This window comes from Rhyacophila brunnea, unplaced genomic scaffold (genome assembly GCF_057557595.1).
Source record: "Rhyacophila brunnea isolate RB1 unplaced genomic scaffold, BYU_Rbru_1.0 scaffold_5, whole genome shotgun sequence".
Classification (NCBI taxonomy): Eukaryota; Metazoa; Arthropoda; class Insecta; order Trichoptera; family Rhyacophilidae; genus Rhyacophila; species Rhyacophila brunnea.
Genome location: NW_028233170.1, coordinates 13,669,658 through 13,694,302, shown reverse-complemented (window position 1 = coordinate 13,694,302; position 24,645 = coordinate 13,669,658). Strand labels below are relative to the sequence as shown.

Sequence of the window (24,645 nt, the reverse complement as noted above, 5' to 3'; positions counted from 1 at the left end):
GAAGAAGATGGTTGTACTAATTAAAAAACCATTGCGGGTGTTACCACAACAACTGATGAAGGTTTCATTGCAATCGGATGAATGGTATAGGGACCATACGAATAAAAGAAGATAGAATGAAGAAGAAGAAGAAGATAGTTGCACTAATTCAGAAACCTTTGCGGGTGTTGGCACAATTACTGATGAAAATTTTATTGCAATCGGATGAATGGAATAGGAACGCATACGAATAGAAGAATATAGAATAGAAGAAGAAGAAGAAGAAGAAGATGGTTGTACTAATTCAAAAACCATTGCGGGTGTTACCACAACAACTGATGAAGGTTTCATCGCAATCGGATGAATGGTATAGGAACCATACGAATAAAAGAAGATAGAATGAAGAAGAAGAAGAAGATGATGATTTTTCTAATTTAGAAACCTTTATGGGTGTGCATACAACCACTTACCAAAATTTCATTGCAATCGGATGAATAGTATAGGAACCATACGAATAAAAGAAAATATAATGAAGAAGAAGAAGAAGATGATGATTTTTCTAATTCAGAAACCTTTATGGGTATGCATACAACCACTTACCAAAATTTCATTGCAATCGGATGAATGGTATAGGAACGCATACGGGACAGACACACAGACAGACAGACAGACAGACATTCATTTTTATATATTAGTATAGCCTATACTCTTCCCGCAAGTGCAAGCAATAAGTTTACAAAGTTTTATCGCAATCGGATGAACGGTATGGCTGCGCATTAAATACGAACAAACAAACACACAAATATTAATTTTTATATATTAGAATATAGAAATGCCATGCTAAGACCCTTCAAATGGAGTAACTGTCTTTAAACTCGTGACATGTAAACCGATCCTTATGTCATGTCATAAATATTATTTTTTACGTAATTTTTAATGATTCACGAGCTGTTATACAATATTTAATTTTTCCACGAGACAGAAGCTGGGCTCCTGCGGGTTCCGGTCCATTTCGAGCGCTGGTTTTATACTATTAATGCAACTAGAGAAGGTAAAGTTGTACCTGGAAAACGATGCATTTGTTGCTGATCAAAGCACTTTTCAGATTCGTGATTAACAAGACGGAGATTAAAACAATAATAATAAACCTTTGTTTAGAAGACGGCATGTAAAAATGTAAAGAGGAATAATATTTTATACCGTAACCGAATATTATGGTCAAAAGGTTATCCAATATAAGTGGGTACCTATCTAGAAGCCTACTCAGTGACGTACGAGGCAAAGTGCCGCCCTTAAGCAAACTTACAATGCTGTCATCTTTCATTTTTGGTTATAAATAAATTGTCTGGAATTTCGTTAAGTACATATTTACCTACCTACTTTATTATTTATTTTCGGCTATCTAAAACAGAAAAATACACACACAATCTTTAAATTGACGTACATACATCTACTGAGAATAAGAGCATTACCACCACAGAAAAGACTGAGTTCCCTGATTACCACGAAACCTACTCTCAAACAGTGGTGGTGTTAGGTCTGTAACACTGGCAGGTTTGGGGCCCCATATTATGTATTGCAGTAGGTATTAAAATACAATAATTATGATTTTTTATTTTACGATTGTTTTTTAAATTAAGAAATTGATACTTACCGACGATGCGGTCAAAAGATGTATTATTTGTTTTCATTCCTTCATGTGCCGCCTCTATGAAACGCATAACTTACCTCAATGAGACGCCACTGATTACTTTCCAGAAATTAACCAACATTAATAGAAGGTTTTCTAGAAAAAGTCGGTACGGAAAGTCGTGAGATTACGCACCTACTGCCTGTCACCATATTAAAAATTAAAACAATTTATATTCATGTAAGTAACTATAAGTTAAGTTAGTAAGTATCAAATAAGTTTGATATTTTTCACAATATTCAAACTTGTTTTCTTTGTGTAACGATACTGCTATTGTTTTGTAATATACCTATTCGGCGTAGACTACAAAAAAAACAATTTATCATGATAACGCGTAAAATGGACTTTGCTAACGTCAACGTTGCGCGTTGTACAATCTGCACACAATATTCTTTAGAGAGTAATTTATTTCTATCTATCTACTCATTCTAAGATTCTACTCACTACTGACTACTCCATGCCCCCTGATAGATTTTTATAAGTAGGTACATAACATAAGAAAAAAATAGGTCGATACCTACTTGTCACGTTGTGGATACGTACCTATACGTAATTTGAGAGTAGGTAAATTCTCACCGATAGAAGAGGAAGCAAGATCGATTCTCTTTCACACAAACCCCCACCCTGCGGCCGTTGCTGATACCTACTTGTACTTTGGCGGACAGGAGGGTTGCACCTTTATCGATCTCGTTCACTTTTACCCTGACTTCTCAACTGGATGGATCTTTCAACTTAACCTACTTTTTGTACATGGCCGGACGGACGCCGGCCACATACAAATCAGTTTTTCTTTCACTTTATTGAACTTTTATTAACATTAATTTCTAAAATTCAGTGTCTACAATTTGAAGGGATGCAGAGCAGATGAGTACCCTATTATTTTTATTTATAATGTTTTTTTGTAGATTAGCATGTCTTCGTATAAAAAAGATCACTGAGTCTCCTTAATTTCAATTGTCATACTTGTCAAAATAAATTTAATGTTTTTTTTGCCTATAATAAACAACTATTGTTATCTCTAAATCTAGTGTTTTCTTTATTTACATGGTATTTAATTATGTACACACTTAGACAGCACTTGGCGCCCTTTTTATCAATTCAATTTTATCACACACTTATAAGTCTCTTTTATACATAGTTTTCTTAGTCTATTTAAATTCCCTTTTTCATGATATTCTATAGATGCTAGTTCTCTGATAATCACATACATTTGTCAACGCGATCTCATGGCCCTGAATAATTCAATTATCCGATTTTACTATTCACGCTTAAATCTAATCATGCTCTACCTTTAACTTGCAATTTCTACAATTTATATTTTTATTCACACATTCTCTCCTCTATTTTATTCAATATTTATTATCAATTTAATATCGAATATTACAATTGGCGCTACAACTTAGGACCGATTGTTGAACTATTTTAACATCGATTGTCAATGGTATGTGATTTTTCAGTGGAACTTGTATTTAATTTAATTGAGGCTTTGTCAATTGTTTTATTCTCTTAAATTATTTCTTTTATTCTTATAAAATGGATGATATGTGATCTTTGGCTTGCGGAGATAGATATTTTAATTACTATGTTAGGTTATTTTGTAATCTATATTTTTGTGTATTTATTTCAGCAGTGCTAATTTTTTCGCTTAGATATTTTCTATGTTGTATTTTTTTACTAATGCATTATTACATTTGATCATCATACTAGTTTTTGAACAGTGTATATATAATTTTGTTGGGAATATTGTAGTTTAGAAGGAGACTTATAATCTATATTGTTAGGTTTGTTAGTCAGAAAATTTTCATGTCCGACGGCATTTGACTCTAGTTATTAAATCTGTAATAGTATTTTTTCATAGTGAATTGTTGGAATTATGAATTTTATGAAAGTCCGTTGAAAAATGGAATGTTTGACAGCAAATCCTATCTAAACATAGTTTTTGGTTCTGTGTTTTCTCAAATTTTGGTTAGAAACTATTTTATAAATGCATTAGTTTGTATTCTATAAATAATGCTAGGTTTATATATTTTTTCTTAGCCAAAAATACTTAATTCATGTTATGTTAAAGTTAGTGCATTGTATTATCTTCGCTTGATTATTTATATTAATTACATTGTTCGTTTATTTTCTAACATCCAATTAAATATTGATAGAGGATATCAATAATTTAGCGAAATTCATATAGTTTTGTTTGTTGAGGCTGTAGATGCTTCGAATGCAGATTTTTAGTTTCACCACATGGCACTGCATTTTTACTGTATATTAGGTACGGGGCAGTTCGCATCTTTCATTTCAGTCTTACCTTTCGAAGTGTCAACATCTCAGAACTTAATTGTGTTATACTATCTATACCTACTCTATAATATATTTTCTATACTAGCTTACATTGTGCTTAGTGTCTACAAGTGGTTTGATTTTTGGTAAGTTTTTGAACTTTTTTTTTAATCTTATGTTTGAACTTATATTCTTTTCAGTAATTATTTTTCATAAAAAGTGTATGGTTTGTAGATAGCTTGCGGCATGGTTCATTGCAAAATCTGCTTGGTGGTTATTTTTCTGGTTATTAGTTATTATTTTAAATCAGTGATTGTTTTATATTATTGAGTGTCATATGAAATTAGATAAATCTTCTGTTTGAATAAGTTTAATATTTAAAAGTTTCAATTAAAACTTAGTTATTAAAATTTTAATCAATTCTAGCGTCAGTGAGGGTATTGTTTAGTGATTTGCAGATAAGAATATCTACTAGACCTAGTCTTTTCTCAATTAAATATTAGATGAGGTTATAAACATAATTAATTTCATCGTCTTTTATCTTTTCTTGCTGATATTCTATTATAGGGCATGATCAGTAGGTATTAATATTTTTTTTTAAATATCCGATTTGTTACAAATGTTTCTAATTTGCTTTTTAGTAAGTTTCAATTTAGTGGTAGATGTGTCCACATTTAATTATATTAGGAATTATTATCATCGCAAACTTTAATTAATATAATATCATAGTTAGATAGCTTTGTTGTAATGGCGGATTGTCAATTCATTTTGATTATTTTTCTCTTATTATTTTGACTGTAATTTTTTAGACAAACTATGTAGGTAGGTAATGAATTTATTTTCCCGCGTAAATTTCCGAAGATCTCATTCTATTTTTTCATAAAGTTTTTGTTGTTAAGGCAATGTTAAAATTTAATAACCTTCATTTTTGTCAAAATGTGTAGTTATGAAAACATTCATGTAGGTATATTCCTATTACTTCCAAAAACCCATTTCAGGTATAAAACCTTCTTAAAATTTTGTTGCAAGTAGATAGGCAGGGACAAAATAGAATTATAGAAATATAGTAAACAAGGTCGTTACCTACTTTATGCATTTCAGAGTAATTTGAAACCGTCATTATGTATTTTACCCTTGGTTTTTTTTCCACATTTAACAATTGTTTAGTTTTTGTATCTCTCACTTAAATAATATTATTTATCTGCTTTCCAATTATATTTACGGCACTTCGGAGAAAAATTCTTTGAATTCACCGCATTTATTTGTTATTGTTTAAAATCTTTACCATTTCTAGGTAGTGGGTTTATTTTTATTAGCCTATTGTCACATTTAGCTCTAGACCCTCTTAATTGCACCCCAATTTAGCTTTGGGACTTTTACAACTTTATTGTTATTGCTTTCTCTAAAATATTTGAAACGGATGTGTTTTTATTTAAAATGCAGTTTATTTTGCACAGAAACACATTAACTCAAGGTTTAAAACCCTCGATTTTATTACGGGTATTTCTTAGCATTCTGGTTTTGTAGTTTTTTTATTGCAGTTCGGAGAAATTTGCTGCACTTTTATTGTTTTGAACCACTTAGTTTTGGGTATCGATATTTTATTATATTGTTTACTTAGACCTTTTTAATTGCCCCTATTTAGGCATTCGGTTTTTTCTTTTGACCATATCCGATCCTAATGGATGTTATCGGTTTTCACAAAACCCAGTTCTTGTAAATGCTTTATTAATATTCTTTTAAACAAATGTCTTCACATTTAAAATACATTAATTTTACCTACCTAGTGAATACATAAACCTTTGTATTATTCCCAGTAGATTTTAAATTGTTTTTTGTAAACTTTAGTAACTTAAAATAAGCTAATGGTTATATTTACCTACTGTTCAATAGATACTGCTCAGTATAAAGTTTCAAGCATTCTCATTACTATTACAAAAATATAATTATATTATGCAGTGGTTATACCTACTTTTTTAAACTTCCACAATCTGCTTACAACGATTCTCATGAGAGTTATTTTTTTTCTCTGCATTCTTATTAATTATCATTTAAAATACAAGCATTTAATTTAATTTTTTAATTTGCTTATAGTTTATTTCTCAAATACGAAGCTTAAATGCTACAACATTATTACTCGAGCACATCTTTTAAATTTTAGTCAATTTATAATGGAAATAACATGAATATTTTTTCAGATAATTATTATGCCGCTTGGGCATACATACCTACTGACTCGATTGCATCATATGGGATTCTGATGAATGCTTCAAAGAGGATTTAAAAAAAAAATCAAGATTGTCTTCTTCAATCTTGGGAGGACAAATGTCTGGTCTTCGACATACCTTCTTCAATATATCACAGAGGATATAATTGAAAAGCTAAGTAACTGGTTAAATCATCACTATTTCTTTTCAGATATTATTAATTCGTTGCCAGTGATTAACTTTTACTATGTTAATCTCTAAAATAAAATAGTTGCAGTTTTTAATCTTAAATCTGAAATTCATCACTACTTCAACGACTATTTAAATAAATACTTACTGTAATTTTATTACGTCTGCTTGATTTTTTTTGAATATTTTCATCTTGTGATTGAATTTTATTACATATTATTCGTCATCTTTCACATTTGATTAACCTTATAATTTTAGCATAATTATTCTTTCAATTTCAAGTATCGGAGATTTTTTTTTATTTACACCTAAAGATTCGTAAATTTCTCGTTCATTTCAGACAATTTTACGTATTATTTCAATATTTTTTATTGATTATCTTGATTTTTATTTTTCGACATTAATTATCATCGATTAGAACCTCGATATAATTTTTTCAGTAATATTTCAATATTAATATTTTCTATCTAGATTTTTATTACTTGAAAACGATTGTCAATTGCCTAGGAGCGAGCTCAGTATTAATTTTTTTTTTTCAGATTTTTTTATTTTCGCACACTTTCTTATATCTCTACAAGCTTATCTTCTATATTATTTTGTTTTTACTCTTTAGCACTCTCTGTGCAATTTTGATATTTTCACGTAAAATATGGTAGAGCTCAAATCGTAAAATTTGAAATAACTACTTGTTATTTGTTTATAAAAAGTTAGATACTTATAAATTAATATGAATGTCCACTCGTCACAAAGAGACATCATATACGGGAAGAACTTTGTGCAATCATCGGCAGCTAATTATTTTTCTAGCAAACTGGCGCCGAGATTCGTGGAAAACGTTGTTTTAAAGAAAATTTCGCCTTTAATCTACTTGCTTGGAGATAAAAATCTCAAACCAATAGGGAAATTTCATATTAAAGATATTGCCAAATCAGCATAATATTTTTTAAATTACTATTAATCTTTCTATTTAATCTAAATATAACTTATTTTATTGCACACTACTTTTTTAAATTTCACTTTTATTAAAATTGTACAATACAATTTAAATGATTTTGACAAACTACCTTACATTTATTTTTCTTAAAACTGAGAACTTATTTGTGTGCTTGTTAATATTGCTACCCTTGTTTTTTCGTTTTACCAAAATACTTTTACTTTAACTTGGCAAATCACTAAATTTGCATTTATTAATCTTGGAATTAACATTGTCACTCAAAGACAATAGAAAATTTTTTTTTTTTTTCAAACTCATTTCGAAGGGGGTGATTCTACCCATTATCATGTCTAGAAACTAAGTTTATTCTTATCTATATCTATGTTAATGATTCTAATCATATATTTTTTTTTTTGCAAATTTTCATGAATCATGATTAATTATGCTCTTATCATATATCGAAACTGATATTTATAATTTTTTTCTCAATGAACTTGTGTTTAAATTAGGTGTGATGATTTTGTAATTTTGTATTGTAAATAATATACTTAAATGACGTATGAATTACTTAAAATATTGCATTTAAGATAATACATTTACTTTTTTTCTCTTTTCCAATTACTTTTATCTTTTAGTATTATACGTTACATCTGACATCGAGATTTCTTTAGTTCAAAATTAAGATCAAAACAAAATCTTACAAATTATATTATATGTTTTCAAATATTCTTTCAACATGTTGTGACAATTTTAATCTACATAATTGTTTTATCTCATTCAAGGTTCACAACTACAACACTGAAAAGCTTTTATTGGATGAAAAGCAATGTCGGCTTGCAGAGATTTGTGTCGCAGTATTCCAGTGGTCAACAGCCAAATGCAATCCTGTTTTTTTTAATTGTGTCTATTATTTTATGGTTGAGGACGTTCAACATCTTCAATTTTAAGTTTTGCTAGGTTGTGGTCATGAGGGCTTTTACGCAAATGCTTGCAAGGACAATTCAGTTTTCACACTAAAACATGTATTTTTCTTTCTTTTTTATTTCTCTTTTTACAACTGTACTGTGTACAGAATTTTTCTTGTAATTTATTGTTACTTGACTATCTTATTTGTTAAATCAATCTGCAAAATGGTTTGGTTTTACTTTAGGGTTATATATTTTTTATTTTTAGTATTATTAACTAATTTTGTGAAATGAAAATTGAGCTTGTATTTGATAGGAAGTAAGTGTTAGTGACTATAAGTTCGGAGGTCTAGTTTTTTTTCAATCTTACTCTATTGTGGATGATTGCTATGAAAAACTTTAATTTTCATACATCTCCATACTCTCTTTGACTGCGAAGTCGCGGACATTTAGGATTGGTCCTTTACTTTGTAGTTTATCTGTGTCGCTCACAGATACTTTGATTTGGGTCGGGAACATTTAGTGAGGAGCTTTACCCAATCACTCTATTTAGTCATTAGTCTTATGGCATGAGTTTCATAAGCTATTGCACTACTATTAAGGTTGAGAAGAAGCAGATCCTATGAATGAATTTGTCACTTAACGGGCTCTAAATTCAGAATGTTTTCCTTGCATGAAAACATAGTGGTGGCTTGTTTAGCTTAATTCTCGAAACATGAGTAAATTCTTTGTTTTGTGATGGATTTTACTTGAATTAGTAATTATCCATGGATATCGTTGGTGGTATTCAATAGTAATTTCGCACTAGCTTTCGATGTAGTTTTTGATGTAGCTATGTTGCAGCTCTCGTTTATTATGGTTTCTCAATAGATTCGTTTATTTCGCAATTCTCTCACATTTGTGTTCATGAATGGTCTCACATTAGGTTAATTTTAGTAAGTAGGAAAGTGAGTCCAAGAAAGTATATATCTGTCGTTATAGAGAAGTCTCTTTGTTTTCCTTTGCAAGCTTGATGTCTACTTTGACTTTGCAGTAATTAAGTTAGTTTTTAAATTTTGAACTTACCCTTGGTAGTGTCATGTTAATTATCGCAAGATATTGCATGATACTTCTGATGGATATACAATAAACAATAACCTTCAGTCATGTACATTGTATAAAACTTAGCGTAACTTTGAAGAAAGAACTGTTAAGGTGTGGCATCGAAGGAGCATAGAAACGCGAATAGAAGACATTAAAGCTAGATTTTTTTCTTTGGATTTTGTTTTTTTTTCAACAGTAATCGTAAATTATATAATTATTAGTACGCTAATAAGCCTAATATTATTTTTTAGTAGATTCATGTAGAGAAATTGTAGTAGGCAGATTTGTGACTAGATATTTCTTAGTGCATCATTTTTCTAAATAACGTTTCGTAGAAGATTTCCACGCATTATCACGCTGGGTTAGTATCCTCGTGGGATAAACAGAAAAGTCTGCATACTGATCTGAAATTTCAATTGTATTTAGTTTAAATTATAAATGTACGGACTGCTTACAAACAGTGAGATAGTATTATAACCGTTGAGTGAAAACCTTGAAGTGAACACCATTCCAGCAACTAAGAAATTCATGGGAAGTAGAATTTTTATTTGTGGCAGTGGCTTGTATTCTTTTTATGCATTTCATTGTACTGCTTCAATCTTTTATGTTATTATTTTTTCCACCTATTAATCCTTATGTGCTAATCGCAGGATCTACTAGTTGTTAATAACTAATCCTTAACGCAATAATTGACTTGGTCGCTTTCTGTTTTCTTTTATACCAACACATTTTTTTGCACTAAATCTTACTAAATCAACTTCCCAAGAGTTATCTTATCTTTATCTATGCATTTCTCCTTGTAAAATATTACTTATATTTTCAAAGAATTGTAACTTGATACTTTACATCTTTAAACTTTTATGTTGTATAAGTCATCATTATTATGATGTTGCTTGTGCAATACTAGATTTTGGTATTATTTTAAATATCACATTGTCTACTTAATGTAATGTATTTACCTAAGCATTACCATTGAACGGTAAGCTATTTTGTCAAATCAGTTTACTAAATTGTAAACATATTTTCCTTTTTTTTTAAAGCTTTGTCAACTCGATTAAATGAGAATGTCATAAACTATGGCAAGCTTAAAGATAAATTAATTATTGTTCTCGATATCACGTAACGGTATTAAACTGAAGACTGAATTAAAAATAGTATTTTTTTTGCTGGTAGTTTTTTTAATTTGGAAATGGACATACTGATAGATGTTATTTTAAATTGCTTATGTATTTTTTTCTTTCATTTATTTGATACCTTATTACTACGCTTTAATTTTATCTTTGCTTGTTCTTCATAAAGCTTTTTATTATTGACGAATCATTTATCATCTTTTGCAAATGTTTTCTATTTGAAAACTTAAAACCATTTTTTTTTTGCTATGCTGGCAGACTAACAACATGTATAAATTGTATTGGTATTGTTTAGCATAAGTTTTTGAATTTTTGTATATTTACTGTATAATTTTATTATTATTTTTTCTGAGACTTTTTGAGACTTCGTGATCAATTTTACCTTCTGGTATTTGCTATCATTATCATCAACATCAAAATTTTTTTTTCTCAACGTGAAAATGACAATTTTACCTTTGAAGAAACATTCAGTGAAAGTGAAAACAAGGAACGTAATTTCCTTTAGTGAAAAAATAAGGAACGAAATTTCCTTAAGTGAAAAGAATCCAAAGTGAACAAAACGCCTGTGTTGCGAAGTGTTTTTCTCAAACGATGCTCAAAGATTTTCGAGGAAAGACAAACCCTTGGAACAAACCACTCTGCAAGATGAGGAACTGCTCTCCACTACTGATCTTGGGTCAGTGTATCACACGATGGTCTACTACTTAGCTACTCTGGCAGAGGCAACTGAACTTTAATGGTCGAGATGCTGACGAGCCGTGGGCAAATTCAACCACGATAAGTCACACCATGAACAGCTGACTGCCAATGGAAACCCTGGGAGGAGTTCAATCTTTTTTTCTTTGAGTGGAAAAGGGGTGTTGTCACGTTGTGGATACGTACCTATACGTAATTTGAGAGTAGGTAAATTCTCACCGATAGAAGAGGAAGCAAGATCGATTCTCTTTCACACAAACCCCCACCCTGCGGCCGTTGCTGATACCTACTTGTACTTTGGCGGACAGGAGGGTTGCACCTTTATCGATCTCGTTCACTTTTACCCTGACTTCTCAACTGGATGGATCTTTCAACTTAACCTACTTTTTGTACATGGCCGGACGGACGCCGGCCACATACAAATCAGTTTTTCTTTCACTTTATTGAACTTTTATTAACATTAATTTCTAAAATTCAGTGTCTACAATTTGAAGGGATGCAGAGCAGATGAGTACCCTATTATTTTTATTTATAATGTTTTTTTGTAGATTAGCATGTCTTCGTATAAAAAAGATCACTGAGTCTCCTTAATTTCAATTGTCATACTTGTCAAAATAAATTTAATGTTTTTTTTGCCTATAATAAACAACTATTGTTATCTCTAAATCTAGTGTTTTCTTTATTTACATGGTATTTAATTATGTACACACTTAGACAGCACTTGGCGCCCTTTTTATCAATTCAATTTTATCACACACTTATAAGTCTCTTTTATACATAGTTTTCTTAGTCTATTTAAATTCCCTTTTTCATGATATTCTATAGATGCTAGTTCTCTGATAATCACATACATTTGTCAACGCGATCTCATGGCCCTGAATAATTCAATTATCCGATTTTACTATTCACGCTTAAATCTAATCATGCTCTACCTTTAACTTGCAATTTCTACAATTTATATTTTTATTCACACATTCTCTCCTCTATTTTATTCAATATTTATTATCAATTTAATATCGAATATTACATACTCGATATAATAGAAAAGATCAAATTACGAAGAAAATCAATAGAATTTCATAAGAATGCATGCGCAGGTATTGTTAGATTATTTTCAAATACATATCAGGTAATTCAATCGAACAAAATGATTATGTAAATTTATTGTACAATGGATAAGTAAAAGACGCGCATCGTTTGCAAATGCCAACCCTATGAAAAAAATGTTGTTGAAATTGATATTTTATTGTGTGAAAGTACTAAAGCGAAAAACCTATTTCATATGCATTATCCATTTAGACTTTACAATACAAAGAATAAGTTTTGAAGTAGTTGCTTACCTAGTGAATTAGTACCACTATCGCTAGGGTTAAAGGTAGTGTAATGCTCTACAGTAGCGTTTTCCAAATAAGTGTGTTCCAGGTAAAATTAAAATATGCAGTGTATTTTTAGCATTTTTTTTAAAAATATTTTTGAATAAATCCACTTGAATTATGGAATTATGGAGAATTATTTGAATATCAACACACAATAATATTTTTTTTTTATCACACAACCACATGTTTTAAAATGTTAATATAGGAAAATAGGTGACTTTTTTACCATTGGAGCAAATTTACGGTGTGTGTTTATCTCACTATTATGTCGACCCGTCACGCAGGGCCCCCCAGACCCCGCGCCCCCAGGCTAGAGCCCTGTCAGCCCCCCCCCTTTCGAGGGCCTTGAATATGACAGTCAACTCTATTATGTACCAGAAAAAAAATATAATCAATGAATTGAGTAGGTAGGTACTAATTATATTAGGTACAATATAGATAAAAATTATTTGAATTAACAATTAATTATCATTTTCGTTTCAACGTGGAGCATAACATGAGTCTCGACAGATACACAGTGGGGGAGGTTGTTGGCATTTCGCCCAACCCACTGAGAACAAACACACATTGTCAAATCGTGCACTATTTTCCAGACACAGGATTCGAACCCATACCCATGGCTTCAGAGACAAGCACTCTGGCATTTTACTCCAGCTGTATATAAATGTTATAAAGTTATTAACATGTTAATTTTGTACTCCAATAATTGTTATAGTACCAACGTAATATTTTCTGTTGATTTTATTTTAAATATTGTATTTGAGAACAGAATTTTGTAATCGTGACTTTGAAATAAATTATGAAGTAAAATGTTTATTTAAAAAATTGAAGCCTGATGATATTTTATTAACATATTTTTCCACGCTGAAAATAGATTTTACTTTATTACTTAGAAACGATGTCTATTTTATTGATTGTGCTAAACATATCGTGCTAATATATGAAAGATGATAAAATGGACAATCTATGATTTGTGTATTTTTAGATGTAATATCTAGTAAAGTGTTAACTGTTAACTGCCTTATGGAGTCTGCTCAATGGCTGTCAAAAAATATGGTTAGGTATTCCTAATATTTGGTGATAATTAAAGAATATGTTTTTCTTATATTACTGCCCTTCTGGTTAACTTTTATTTCGGATTAACAAAACTAAACGAGCTCGTGATTTATTCGTCAGCTGTTATTGCCGTCATGTACAATATTTATTATTTACATTTTTTAGATTACTATTGCCGATAAGGTATTGCAATAGCTGATATGCACCGCGATTTTATAACTATCGACTCGTGTGTCACCAGACGACATGACGTAATTGTGACGTCAGCCAATACACGCTCGAGGCATGCCGCCCAGCGCATAGTGCTCACCGTAGATATTATTATGATGAAACACCTATATATATGTGTATGGTGACAATGAATAACGCCGCTGTCTGACCAGCGTTATTTTCTCGAATGCTATTATCACTCCGGTAGTACGTCACAATGATGTCATATGACGTCATGTCGACCGGGAAGCTTGCACTCGCAAGTTCTAACATAGGGCCGATGTTTTGCAACCGATACGATACGATGATAATCATATTATCAATATGACGTGATTTACCCCGGCTACATAACATTATAATAATATTATTATTATTATCTATAACCATGGCCCCTACATCCAAAAGCCGGCCCCAAGGCTAGGATCTTTGTCGCCCCCCCCCCCCCTACCTATCGCCAATGTTAAATGCAATGTGACGCTCTGCAGTAGCGTTTTACAAATGACGTTCACGGTATTAATATAGGTATTTAGTGTATTTTTAAAACTTACATTCACTTGAATTATGCAGTTATCAATTAGTAATGACCCAATTAAAAATTACATCGTACAACAACATATTTTAAAATATAACCCTTACTAAAGGAAAATAGCACCTTTTTTACTATTAGAGTAAATTTGTGATGTGTGTTTATTTCATTTATTTGGTCGACTCGTCACGCCAGGCCCCCCGTGAGCCCGGGCCCCCAGGCTAGAGCCCTGTCAGGGGGGCATGTCTGTAACGGTTGATGTGCTCTATTACTCAGATTTTGTTTATATCTTGTACCAATTACATGAGTTTGTTTGTTTTATTTTTAATACCTATTTGTATGAAATAGTCTGAATCATGTGTGAATAATTTATAATTTGCGCGCCAAAAAGTTTGGCGTAGCGAAGATATACCTAGCATAAACACAAACCAGTAGAATATCGTCGAGCTAAATTGTAAATATGTATTTTTAATATAAACTAATATTATATTTTATAGATATCACAGTAAAGAGTATTAAGAAAAATACGCTCGAGGCATTATCGGTTTTCTGCTAATTCTCGAAGCCAATTAGAATGACTAATGGAAAATTATGAACAGGTAAATGTTGTGATTATTTTTCGTCTTGTGTTGTTGAATTTTCTTGCCTACGTTCACAAGTGCACGGAAAGCCTGTATTATATCATTTCTTGATAAAAACAAATAATATTATTATACGCAAGACCTACATATTGTATAAATCATTGTTAATTTAATTTGTAAATAAAATGTCGACTGAAAGTTAGTAAAGTTTTAATGTTGAGAGACGCCAAAGAAATTAAAGACTAATAAATGCTAAATACAAGCCAATATAGACGAATGACTTGCATATTATTATGATTATATTGTGTAGGTACTTTGTAGGATTGCAATAATATTATGTTAAGACGATACGTCAGTGAAATGGCAAATAATTTTCTACTATAGGCGCGACGAAATTTTGGACTCGCTAGCATTCGAAGAGAGAACGTCGAGCTGGGAACACGTAAATTTGTTTCATGATGGCGACGGGGGTATTCATTCTTAAATCGTGTAAAGATGACTAAAAACGTTACCCATTTACTTGAAAGAGAAAACATGTCAATGAATATATTATTATTGTTACTAATAGAATAATAAACAACATTAAATGGACGCATGTTAGATTTATATGACAAATTATATTTCGTTCGACATGCGTCATTTGCACCCGCGACCCGCAATCCGCGCATCGCCTAGCCACGATCTTTTTAGACCATGCCTCAACTAAGGTATAGCCTTAATGTATTTGTGCACTAATATAGTTCGTAAATTACTCACCTATCATAGCGTTTCAAATAAAAAGAAACATTATGTTATACGACTAACGAGAAAAGAAAATATAAAATGGCTAATAAAAAAAACCAGATAACGTATCTATAATATTATATTTACATGCACCAAAAGTAGGTTGGTAACTAATTATATCGATGTTGTATTGTTTTTATGACCAATTATGTATGACCAAGTACAAGTTTAGTATTATACTAAATTGCTAAGCGTCTTTAAGATTTAATATAACTTTACTATGGTATCAGATTTTTGGAAACTGAGGAATATAGGAAGAGGACACGCGGTGACAACAATTTTTATACAACAACTGTGATGGTCTCAAATTATGTAAGAAACTGTATCGTTGATTTTTATGGTAAACTGAATAATCCGGAAATGCTTGTTTCATAAGCACCTAAATCAAGGTACAGTAAGTCCTCGACTTACGTGAATTCGTACTTACGCGATTTAAAAAAAATGAATATTTTGTGTCATTCTACGATTAGAACAATTATAATCGATAAAGTCCGAATCATGGATCATGTAAAAAAATGGTACTAATGAAATCTACGATAATTACAAAGAAAAAAGAATATTAATAAAAGAAATGGAAAAAAATATTCGCAATATAGATAGAAGATATGCAGAAATAACAAATTCCAAAAAGCCTTACGGAGAAAGTCTTGAGTTTTTTCAAGAAGTGTAAAAATGATGATAGTATTGATACTCATACATGCACTGCAAGCCACGATGGTTTCAAAAATTTAAAGGCCGTAATAAACTACATACACAACATCAAAGTAACAAGTAAGGCTGCCAGTGCTAAATAGTCAAATAGAAATCATAAAAAATGAAGATTAGAGGATTATTTTCTTAAATGTATGTAGGTCCATTTTATTTTCACCGATCGAAACTAACAAATATTATTTAAAAAAATTGCATGATTTTAAGTTTTATTCGACTGACGTGATTTTTCGACTTGAAACAATCTACAAACAAAATCTAACAAAAACACACAAATCACGTACCTAAGTCGAGAACTTTACTTACTGTATATTATAATTGTATCTAGAGAAAAGGCATAAATTATATCGTCATCGGCACTATAACACAATGTGAATCCTGGCCGCCTCCAGTAAATGTATCCCTCCTGTCTGCTGCAAGCCCCCCCATCGTCTTAGTTATAGAAATGCCGTGTCTCTTTCTACATAGTCCAACAACCTCCCGTTTCTTTATGGCTTTTTTATTGAAGAGGTACCTCTTTGATAGTTGGATGTCTTCTTTCCTTGAGACATCTTCCTCGTATACGGCTCCGAAAATCCTTTTCAGTATTTTTCTCTCTTAGATTTCCAGCTTTCTCTTAACTTTTTTTTGTTGATAAAGCCCAGTATTCCGAACCATATATCAATCAATCGATGCAGATTTTGTAGTAGTATTTATTAACCCGAACTGTTTCTATAAGGTATACACTGTAGTTAGTAGTAATAATTGTTTGCCAGAGTTATTTTATTCTTCTACTAACTTCTTGACTGATGTAGTTATGAGGAGTATCTCTAATGCGTGATGTAATATTAGCTATAAAATGGATTATAAATATGTGAATAAAATAGAGGAGAGAATGTGTGAATAAAAATATAAATTGGAGAAATTGCAAGTTAAAGGTAGAGCATGATTAAATTTAAGCGTAAATAGTAAAATCGGATAATTGAATTATTCAGGGCCATGAGATCGCGCTGACCAATGTATGCGATTATCAGAGAATTAGCATCTATAGAATATAATAAAAAAGGAATTTAAATAGACTAAGAAAACTATGTATAAAAGAGACTTATAAGTGTGTGATAAAATTGAATTGATAAAAAGGGCGCCAAGTGCTGTCTAAGTGTGTACATAATTAAATACCATGTAAATAAAGAAAACACTAGATTTAGAGATAACAATAGTTGTTTATTGTAGGCAAAAAAAACATTAAATTTATTTTGACAAGTATAACAATTGAAATTAAGGAGACTCGGTGATCTTTTTTATGCGAAGACATGCTATTCTACAAAAAAAACATTATAAATAAAAATAATAGGGTACTCATCTGCTCTGCATCCCTTCAAATTGTAGACACTGAATTTTAGAAATTAATGTTAATAAAAGTTCAATAAAAGTGAAAGAAAAACTGATTTTTATGTGGCCGGCGTCCGTCCGGCCATGTACAAAAAGTAGGTTAAGTTGAAAGATCCATCCAGTTGAGAAGTCAGGGTAAAAGTGAACGAGATCGATAAAGGTGCAACCCTCCTGTCCGCCAAAGTACAAGTAGGTATCAGCAACGGCCGCAGGGTGGGGGTTTGTGTGAAAGAGAATCGATCTTGCTTCTTCTTCTATCGGTGAGAATTTACCTACTCTCAAATTACGTATAGGTACGTATCCACAACGTGACAGTGATCCCAGATATATGAATTCATTTATGTAATCTAAATATTCTAAATCAGTGGTTTCCAAACTTTATGTTACCACGCATCCCTTTTATAAAAATCTAATCTTGGCGCCTCCCACCCTTTATTTAATTAAATTATAGAAACACCTAGTCCTGAAACAAAGCAGCGGCTTATGCTTTGAGCCTTTTATTTCATTTTTGTTCACGAGATAGCCAGCGCGCTTCACAATAGTATTATTATAGAAGTGAGGTTTTATAAAATTAGTCTCCATATTTTCAGACAGGTTTGCAAACAACCTTTTATAGGACTGTTTTTTATGTAGTTTATAACTAGCGGCCGTTTTATAAAATATGCATTTGCAAACTGCAAACCTGTGGCTACATATTATGTTAAACTTTTCGCGCCTCCCAGTTTGGAAATCGCTGTTATAAATCATCAGGAGCTTTATATATATATATATAACCAAACATCTAAATTTCATTTTATTTTTACAAACTAGTACCTACCCAATTGTTCAAATATAAATATAGTAGGTAAGTTTATACCGTCTGGTACCTTTTATGTTTTATTGTGATCTGTCACGATCAGGTAACTCAGAATTAATTCTGCTCTGTGATCGTGACGTTTCAAGATTAAAATTTTGCAGATTTCATTCATAAACGATGTGTTTAATACATCGACGATTCAACGATGAATGAACGTTTCGTTGGGATGCGTTCACAGTCATACCAATTATTGTTCATTGAATGTATTAATAAACGTAATATTATTATCTATTTTCTAACGTCGTCGAGATAAATCATTCTGTATAATTTATAACATCCTGAAAATGGAATACGAATATAGCACAACACATGAAAAATAGTCAAGCATTATAATTTGCAGTGAACAAATAATTTATTGCTGTTTTGAAATCATAGAATACACACTGCTTATCAATTTGTCAAGTTGGTATTCAGCGTGTGTAAGTACACAAGACAATTACGCAGTTTCACATTCAAAAGGTTTACTTGGCAAATAGCACCCATATTACCTTATTCCATACATTCTCAACCTTTTTCAAGTCGTGACACCATTTTATAGAAGCCAAGTGATCCGCGACCCCGATTAAATTATAAAAAGCTTTTTTAATATGGTAAAGAAAACATCGAAAATAGATTTTTTAATATAATTTTAACTTAAGACATATATTTTAATGCTGTGGGCTGTGGCTGAAATTGTAACTCGTTAACCAGCTTCAAAATTCGCGGTTGAGTGATCGTTAATTAAAATCATAAAATAATATTAATTAAGATAAATGTTCTGCGATAGAACCTACTCGTATTAATTTAATAAACTTTAAAAATAAACCGGTGCAGTTGGAACCTTGTAAAATCCGTCAATTTATCAGCAGATACCTAATCCAGAAAATAAAATATGCCGTAATTATGAATAAGAAAAATGTTTTCCCAACACTAACTTAAAATATCAATTTTGTTGGTTGGACCTTGTCATAAGTTGGTTAAAAATCAATATTTTTTAAAAATGTGTAAACATGAGTAATCTTCAGCTGACGACCCCACAGAAAATACTTGGCGACCACGCTTGCGGTCGCGACCCATATGTAGTTAAATACTGGAAATTTTTATGTTTATAAAACAACAAAGTATTATGAAAGACCTAAGTATATCTAATCTTCTTATATGAATTATTATTATATTATCCGCTAATCGTGAGGTGAAAAAATAATAATTTTTAAGTAGTTAGATATTATGTTGAATTCACCATATCGAGTTAATCTTTTTGGTGCAAAGCTTACTTTTATTTTATTTTTAAGGAATATTAACCATTTTCTTTATTTGGAATATAAATCAGAGATTATATTATATTTTATTAAGGAAGTTTAACATCTTTTTAATCGGTCCCTAAGTATTAAATTCCATGTCTTTCGATACCAAAATGATTAAATTACTGTCAAGTGCATAAACTGGGAAATGTTTTGGTTAAATTCAAACAGAGGTGCATTGACCCAGTGCAGAGGGATACCGGGAGACGCAGTGACGTCCCGTGGGGGTAGGCAGATTGATCGTCGCTTGGGGGCGGCAGTTACTCGAAGGGCGGCAAATCGAAGAGAATCATTTGGTTTATATAGAAATAGCTACCTAAACTGAGTACTTAATAACGAAGATATCTTTCCTTAAAAAAATCAGTTCAATGGTTGGAAAGAAAATGTATTAATTAACATAAATGGTTTAACAGGACTGTATTTTTTGTCGGGTTCGCAATGTCTAGTTTACTCCCGTTGCTCTTCGACGTCCTTGGTGACCAGAAACGACACGAGCACGGATGATTAAAAATATTTTATAAAAAAATGGGGCGGCATTATGGCCTTGCCCAGGGGCTGGATTTTGTCAAGGGACGTCACTGGGGAGACGTCACAGTAATCCGAATCTTAAATGCAAAAACCAAACTATTTGTATTACTAATGATGGTCAGCAAACAAAACTATTGTTATGTTTATTGTATTCTATCGCTCGGTGTTGGTTTTTAGGTTTTTATTTCACAATGTTATGTGTAAAAATCATTTTTGGGCTGATTGATTAGAAAATTTCTTCAACCCGCTTTTGAATTCATGTACCTACTCTACTACTATCAATTCAACCTAACCTAACCTAACCTAACTAGTCAACATATTTTTCCTTGATTACGATGGATGAACTGGACAACAAAATGCTACCCGATTTCTAAGTTATACTCGTTTTTTAAAAATTAAATAATATCATTAATATTTATGTATCTCTTTTGTTACAGCGCTCCAAGCAAGGACTACGAGGAATACGGGAAATGTGGAATCAGCCGACGGAGAATCACTGCCAAGTTATACGATAGTGTCTGGTCTCCCCAGTTACGACGAAGCCCTCAAACAGCTGAAGATTGTCAAGGATAAGCAAATGCAGCAGCAGATATCTGCCGGAGACTGGGTTCCGCACACTCCTCCAACGCCGATGGTAAAACTATCGGTGACTGAATTATTCCAGTTCTACAAAACTAACAATATCTCGACACAATCGACGCCAACAACTCCTGCGGAACAAAATAACGAAGAAAACAAATCGTAACGAAAGGTTATCAGCAAAGTGTTTTAAATTTTGATAAATGTAATTTGTTTGATATTATTAAAAGAACATGGATTGACGGTAAACTGAGACGAAAGTGATTGATAAAAGTCAATAGATATCACATTACGAAAACGGTTTAATAATTTAGTACAAAATGATACAACTTAAATATTTTTACGATGAGACTACATATGCGGGCGTGTCTCAAGCTCTCATTTTGCTTCAACCACAGAAATTCTATGTATTTTTCTACACATCCCAACCACCGCAATTTAGGTCAACTAACCCTCGTTTCCTTCCATGGTCCATTGAAGAGGAGCCTATGGGTGGTAGGTTGTGGTCCACCCATGAGATATCACCTGTCCAACTCGACATTCACGTGTGAGACGACAGGAAGATCACTGTATAACGCATATGGCTTGTTGCTGTACCTCCCAACGGCTATGACAACTTACTGTTCTCAATATCTTCATTTTAAAAACACCCAATTTCTCTTATTTTTTTACGATTTATCGTGATCTATACTCTAATAGTCTAATACATTGGCCTATTAGGCTTGATGAAGCTTCGTAGAGCTTCAATTTAGTTTTTTTTTATTGGGAGTCTTAATCTGAAGTGTCTCTGTAAAGACTATCAAATTTAAAAAAAAAATCAAAGCTAAGTCCGTGTATTTGGGATATTAAAAACTCCATGCTTCTATTAACATTATCAAGTTATATTCAATCGTTAGATCTGTTAGATACACATTACGGTTACATGATGGTAATATTTAAAAAATTTATCGAAACATTTCAGTGTAATAACGTGTGAATATGTATAATTATACTTACCTTGATATGTTGATAAAATATTACTAATTAGATTTCATGCCTGTATCAAGTGTGAAATCTTATTACCTATTTCATAAAAAAGACTTTGAGTGCAAATAAATTGAACTCATTCGGCAACTGTGATGTGACATTATAATTTATAAGATAGGTACTTAGTAAATAAAACGAATTATTTCTGTAAGTATAGTATTAAGGTTTAAACTGATTATATTTAAGTAGCCTTACCATATTGTGTAGGTGTTCATCACAATAATAAAATGATGTATTATAAAAATATTGTATCTTACCCTTTGCACTTTATTAACTTGTGAATCAGAATTAAATACAAAGAAAAAAGTGCATGAGAATTGCATGATTTTAAGAAATAAAAATGATAAGCAAATAATAGGTATATCATTCACAATAATAATATTATATTCCATGATAATGAATATTGTATGAATTACCAAAATTAAATTTATCTACCTAAGATCTTGTTGTAAGCGAAGAATAAAATCTTAGGTAGGTATCTACTAAATGAAAAATATTATGGAGACTATTGGCGGTAAAAAAATGTGACAAAAGGATTTTATACTTATTAAAAACATTTAATTTCTTTCGCAAAATCGATAGGTATTTTAAAAAAATACGCTATAATTATCTCTCCTAAATTATTCTCTATTTCTATTAAAATATATTCTCTTCCATGACTTCAAGAACATAAAATTACATTCAAATAATAAGATAATCATAAATAATTACAAGATAAAAAGAACTTTTTTATATACTTACTTACCACGTTTTTAAATTTTCTGTTGAATCATATAAACTTAACAATTATTCTACGTATTGATAAAAAACTTTTTATTGTACTTGATAGAAATACTGAATAAACATAGAATACTGAAATGTCATTTTGACATTTCATATTGATTTACATAGTAACGCACGTATATATTAATAATTTAGTTGCTAAGACCACCTTAGCAATCAACAATAATAACTTTCCATACAAAACAGAATTAACTGAAAATGAATTCAATTTTGCTTAAAAATGGCTAAAAGTATTAAAAGAATGCATTGTCGTCGTGTTCTGATATATTCTAAAAGTTTCAAATGTCTAGCTAGTCGGGAAGTTGGTTAAAAATCTTCAATCGTCCAACACAAATCTTGGACAAACAAGAAAAAAATGTACCTACTGGACACACAAGAAAAAATTAGTGCTGGGCAAACAAGAATACGAGCTTATAAAAACGTAGTAAAATACATAAATAATAAGCTGAACCGTGCAACAAAATAATATGTATATTTTATCATATAAGTTTGTCTTTGCATTTAACTTGTATTTATTTGTCTTAAAACCTATTGTTTTAGATAATATGTGGGTCGTAATTAATTATAACATATTTAAATGTAAATTGTATTTAATCGAATGTTAATTGTGTAATTCCGTCACTAGATTTCTCGCCTCCGTAATTACATAAATAATATTTAATAGTTTTAATCAAAGATGTTAAAAGGAACCCTTTTGAATAGAGATGGACCCTAAATATATAAAATTGAAGCAAAAAAAAGACCCCTCCCTGGTCTACTTATGAAAAGTAAATCTGTTACGTTGAATTAATAGGTAATCAGTCAATAATACACTTGGGCATTATAGTTTAGTTAAAAATCCTGCAAAGTTTGTGTACAATTATTGTTTAACTGCTTTCGAATAACTAATCAGGATGATTGTAAAGAACGGCAGCCATTTCCCGAGTCAGAAAATCGGCATGGCAACTGAGCGATGATAATATTTGTGCGGTTTACCAACTTAACTATGCTTCATGTATTTTCTGAATAATAATATCAAATGTCATGTATAAGCTCCTCCTATTATTTATCGTCCAAATTCTTTGGTTTTAATAGTATTTAACATGATACGTACCTACCTATAATTTTCGGAAACTGTGACAGCTTAGTATCAAAATAGTAGAAGTAGGTACCTACTTACTGTGAAATTCGATTTAATTTTAAGATTAGGTAGGTACTTATATCTATGGCTAATTGTAGATATTTTATTTCCATTGGACCTTATTCTTGAAGTCATATAAAATATTATTACGATGTTTGCAAAATATAGCATTTGATAACATATAAAAAAGACAATATACTCGTATGTTATAAAACATGTGTAATTATTATTGTTTGTTGTTTTGTTGATGAATAAAATTGTAATCCTGGTAATGTTATGTCCATTCACATAATTTACATATTATTGTATATGTATGGCGTTTCATAAAAAAACAAATTTAGCAAAAAATAATAAAATTACCATTAAAAAATATAATATCTTTTATTACCCACCTTTACCTCATAGTAACAATGTTTTGTAGTTGTATTGACATGTTATGGGAACTTATATTTTATTATAATTATTTACAACACCTTTTAAATAAGTAATTCATAGTTTTTTTTTAAATTGTGGGTATGTTCGTATTTTTTATTGAATTTAGAAAAATCATACTTACATTTTTTTGTGGGAAATAAAAATGTGTTCAAATTGAAATCCTTTTCATTTATATCGAATTAAGTGTTTGTGTTGTGGCCATATCGAAAGTCGAGATTTCAAGTCTTACTCATCTGTCTCAGATTTATGTATTTTTTTGTTTGATTCCAAGAAAGTTAGTAGGTACATAATACGTTTTTAAAATTAAATATGAAGTGCATTAATGTATGAATTATTTACA

The 24,645-nt window shown here is 30.9% G+C and overlaps 1 protein-coding gene across 1 annotated transcript in view; it reads left to right on the top strand.

Annotated features, from left to right (window-relative positions):
• LOC147066061 (protein commissureless 2 homolog) overlaps nucleotides 1-22,251 on the top strand; it is a 55,282-nt gene extending 33,031 nt beyond the window's left edge. Inside the window, exon 2 of the mRNA XM_085955345.1 lies at nucleotides 20,800-22,251. Coding sequence (XP_085811471.1) covers nucleotides 20,800-21,107 — 308 coding nt within the window. The 3' untranslated portion in view covers nucleotides 21,108-22,251. The remainder of the gene's footprint in view (nucleotides 1-20,799) is intronic.
• Nucleotides 22,252-24,645: the final 2,394 nt, after the last annotated feature.